At 38.2% G+C, this 4,760-nt stretch overlaps 1 protein-coding gene across 1 annotated transcript; it reads right to left on the reverse strand.

The window, feature by feature from the left end:
* Positions 1–623: 623 nt before the first annotated feature.
* LOC134539838 (spidroin-1-like) lies at positions 624–4,731 on the reverse strand. Its single transcript, XM_063382142.1, has 2 exons — positions 4,597–4,731; positions 624–1,785 (listed from the first exon to the last, which is right to left on the reverse strand). Exons 1-2 carry the CDS (start codon positions 4,606–4,608, stop codon positions 874–876), a joined length of 924 nt encoding a protein of 307 aa, XP_063238212.1. The 5' UTR covers positions 4,609–4,731; the 3' UTR covers positions 624–873.
* Between the last annotated feature and the right edge of the window lie 29 nt (positions 4,732–4,760).

Consider the following 4,760-nt stretch of genomic DNA (forward strand, 5'->3'; position numbering starts at 1 on the left):
CCGAAGTGTCGCACAGGCAGTGAAGGAGCTGAGCTAGAGCTGCCTTCAGGCCGCTGTGGTCTCGCCGCCTTTACAGCCGCGACTGCCTTGTCACGCGTCGGCACCGCCAAGAGGCCCTCAGGCACCAACGCAGACAAGCGGCAGGCGATAGCATAGACTCTTCAGCGCCAAGTTCTTCTGGCGAGAATAAAGGGTATTAGGCCTCGCCATCTTGCAATTTCAAATATTTTGATACCTCTTGCAATAAAGCTTCCTTGTTAATTTTTTTGGTTTAACGTGGCATATGACTTAGCTTTGGCTACTTGTTGGAGTCAACATTCGTTAACTGATGTGATTATCATTCCTCGCGGTGCTTACATACTAAAACCTGTTAGTGAATATGTTGTTTCAAGAAGGAAATATGATTAATACCTTGACATGGCCAAAATTGGGCTAAATAGTTAAAAATCAGAATTAAAGTAAAAAGATGGAAAAACCTACAATGGGCCTTATCAATCTTAAACGTTAGCAATCATCTAGGTGTGTACATTTTGAAGGACAATTGATGGATTTTCAATGTAACATTAATTAAAAGTCATTCTAAATAAGTGCTTCAATTTTTTTATAGTTATAATATTTTACAATATATTAATAGTATGGTTTATTCAAAAAAATTTACAAATTACTTTACATATCTCTTCTGGTAAATGTAGGTGTGTTTCAGAATTAACTGCAACAGATTTGAACAAGTAAAATTTGTTCCAAACAGAATGCAGTTATTGTTCTTATGGTAATCCAGGCAGGATCTAGAAGTAACAGCAGAGGAACCACTGGATGCCCTGACACTCCAGGACCTCGACACAATCCGCTGCCTTCCCATCCTCCCACGAATCCTCAGTGGAAGCCACCGTATATCCCATACGAATTACCTCTGGAAGAACCATACGAAGAGGCAGATGAAGAAGCAGTACCAGCCGCACCTGCTGTGCTAGACGCAGAACTAGAGGATGATGCTGCACTTGTAGCCGCTCCAACTCTTTGATAACCAGGATATCCTCCACATGCGCAACGAGGGTATCCAACACATCCCCAAACTTGGTTTCCACCACACCATCGTCCTGGGAATCCCAATCCCTGCGTTCCATATTGCCCAGAGTAACCACCAATTCCAAAGGAACCAGCAGATGAAGCATAACTGGCGGCTGATGCACTGCTGGAAGTTCCAGCTCCTCCAAGCCAGCCAGGATATCCAGAACCACTGCAACCTCCACAACCACCATAACCTCCCCAGCCACCATAACCTCCCCAGCCACCATAACCTCCCCAACCACCATAACCTCCCCAACCACCATAACCTCCCAAACCACCAGGAAATCCTCCATAGAAGCCTAATCCAGAAGCACCAGCTGATGAAGCAGAGCTGACGGATGATGCACTGCTGGAAGCTCCAGTTCCTGCAGGCCAACCAGGATATCCCCAACCTCCACAACCTCCTGAGCCACCACAACCTCCCCAACCACCACAACCTCCCCAACCACCACAGCCTCCCCAACCACCATAGTATCCCTGACCAACAGGAAATCCTCCGTAGAAGCCTACTCCAGAAGCGCCAGCAGATGAAGCAGAACTGGAGGCTGATGCACTTCCATAAGCACCAGCTTGTCCAGGCCAACCAAATGTTTTGTATTGAGAGTATGACTGTATCTGATGGTCGTCATCATCTTGATCATGCCATCTTGAGTCCTGGCAACCGCAGTCTGAGTCTGCGTATGTTGGCACAGCCACCAGGAGTGCTACTGCAAGTATCTGTAACCAAGAATTCCAGAAAATTAAATCATTTCTTGAAAAAATTCACTCCTGGTATTCGCTTGGATCAAATAATATGCTTTAAAAGCAATCTTTATTGACTACAAACATTTCTTATATCTACCATTCATTACATAAGAATGACCTACATAAAAACTTTCTACTGAATTCTATAAATGTATCAACATAATGTTTTATTTGGTTCTCAATATATTTTCAAACTCCTTTGACCTTCCATTGGTAGACTTCTTAGATTGTTTCCTATAAAATTGAATATAAAAATATTTTGAGCATTTACATTTAAGGTTATTTACAGGGCATTCAATAGTAAATTGATTTATAACTGGGTGAAATGGGCAAAACAACGTGGGACCAATCCTCAGATAATTTCTTATTTGTGTAATGACCAATGTAGTGTTCTATTTGTTTTGCATCTTCTAAAGAACTGGTGATATTGTTTCTAAACATATGATAAAATGTGAATATGTTGTTTTTAATGGTTTCTACTAGTCATTGGCTCCTAAGATTGAAAAGTTCCCAGCTAAAGCAAACAAAACAATATTTTAATAATTATTTTCTGCATAGTATTTAACTTTTTCAGATAACAAGGATTATTTTTTCTAAGACCTCGTTCATTTATCCTCACAAAAATTATATGTATAGACGGATTTCAATAAAATCTGTAACTGTAACTTCCGCTCATTCAAATGTAACATGTGCGAATATTTGTGCCCATATAGTAAATGAGAAAATTATCATGTAGGAAAGGACTGCCGTTCAAAATTATTGTCGTATCATAGGTTAGTTTGATTTTTAATCTTTTTATTATTAACTTTGATTAGTTTTTATTACCTAAAATTACATATCTCCATATTACTTTTGCATCATATATTATTTAACCAGCTGGAATATTACTAATGCTATTTGTAACACTATATTTTGCCGGATCGGATACTATCATCCTTACAAATAAAATATACAAATACAACTTTTGTTTTTAATTATCATTATTAATTTAATAGAACCTTTGTGTTTAAAATTTTTCCAATCTTAAATACTTGTCTTGTTTGTAACACATCGCATGGGTTTTTAGAAAAGTTACACCTTTTAATAATATTTCAGGATATTATTATTATTTAGTTAATTGGTACACTGAACTACATAAGGCTTTAAGTATGAAACTGGAAATTACAGCCTTAGTTTTACGAATCTGTTTTATTCCAACACAAGACACAGGTAGGAGAGAGATAAAGAGAGAGAGAGAGAGAGAGAGAGAGAGAGGGAGGGAGTGGGAGGCTGTATACGAGAAGTATTCCAGTGTTTATTCATTAAAGTACGTAAATCAATGTACGCTAATTCTCATAACTTAAGATTACTTTACGATTTTAACCATTTAAGGTGATATTCTATTTTATTTTGAGTTTCAAAACAATTTTTGACTTTTTAAATAACTTAATTTTGAAGAAATAAAACATAATTCGAAAAAGTCCCTAACTTGTAAACTGGGGTATCCCAGTGACGAAGTGAGGATTCCCAGCCTGGGGTATCCCTGTGACGAAGTGAAGATTCCCAGCCTGGGGTATCCCTGTGACGAAGTGGCTTGAGTCAAGCAGGCGGTTTTACTTCTTTTTTTCACACTTATCTCAAAAAGTACAGCTGATAGAAAAAAACTTATTTCATATTTAGATTGAACGCCTCAAGTTTAGCTAAAATCAGTTCCAAAATCTTAGGCACCCAAAATTTTTTTTATCTTGTTGGCCAGTGTAATACTTTTGTATCGTGTTCCCAATTAATAAAGTTCGTGGTGTCCTAAACTATTAATAATTGAAATATATTAGCATATGTTCCTAAAAAAGGTATTTAAAATGTACATTCAGCAATTTCATATTATTAATTCACATTCCAACCTAAGCTGGGACCGCATAAATTTTGAATGATAGTGTCAATAGAGGGAAAAATGATAATTTTGCATTTAATATGAATGTTGATTCAGTATTATCATTTAGCACTCCCTAGCCATAGACTTTGCCAGCCCTAGTATTTAAGAGAGGGGCCTTAGTGGGGAACATACATAACTATTTAGTTTACAACTATTTAAAGCAAACTGTAACTTAAATTTCAACTATGGTTTTGCTAATTTATCTTAAATCATGACATTCTTATTGAGATTGGTTTGTATTACACTAATGTTATATATTGAATCGGAGTCTAAAATGTAATGACAAACATTTGTCGTGACAGGTGTGTAGGCCTGTACCTGAAACCGGGTTGGCGCATTGTTGCAGTTTCAAAAGTTACCGGAATTCTTTATCAGGGCCGTCTAAAGAGAAGGGGGAAGAGGGGGAGGCATTATCCTCGTGGCACCAAGAAGAAAGGAAGCCCAGTTAAATTTAGAATTTTTTTTTAATGCGATAGTAGGGCAACTACAAGTCTAAGCTAGTAAAATCCATTGAAAACGTTGTAAGTTATGCGATAATGCGATACTCACAGATCACCTCCTTTACAGTTATGGCCATGCTAACGTTTAGTATTTTGATTTTTTTATGTGTAACATCTTAGCTTTCGGTATATGGTATTTGGTTGGAGTAATTTCGTGAATGCGTATATTTATCACTCTCGGCATTATTTCAAAGAACTCTACGTTAAATTTCGTGTTAGAATTTCGTATTGTAAGTATATTTGCAACATGAGAACACGTGAATTTGCGTGTTACCGAGGTTAGATGTTACACATCACTGGCTGAAAGACTCACTCACATTATTATTTTTTTTTTTTAATCCGGTGTTTGAATAATTATGCGTGCGGACTTACCTCGGTGATCATAGCTGTTGCCCGTTGTGCTGAGAGCCGAGCGCAGATCGAGTGCGGTGTGTCCTCTGGTGTCCACTGGCCCCGTATATATCACACGGCGACGCCACGCCCTCTGCTGGACAACAAGAGAACTCCAGGCAACTCCAGGCACGGATTTCGTGAAC

This window comes from Bacillus rossius, chromosome 1, assembly GCF_032445375.1.
Source record: "Bacillus rossius redtenbacheri isolate Brsri chromosome 1, Brsri_v3, whole genome shotgun sequence".
Taxonomy (NCBI): domain Eukaryota; kingdom Metazoa; phylum Arthropoda; class Insecta; order Phasmatodea; family Bacillidae; genus Bacillus; species Bacillus rossius.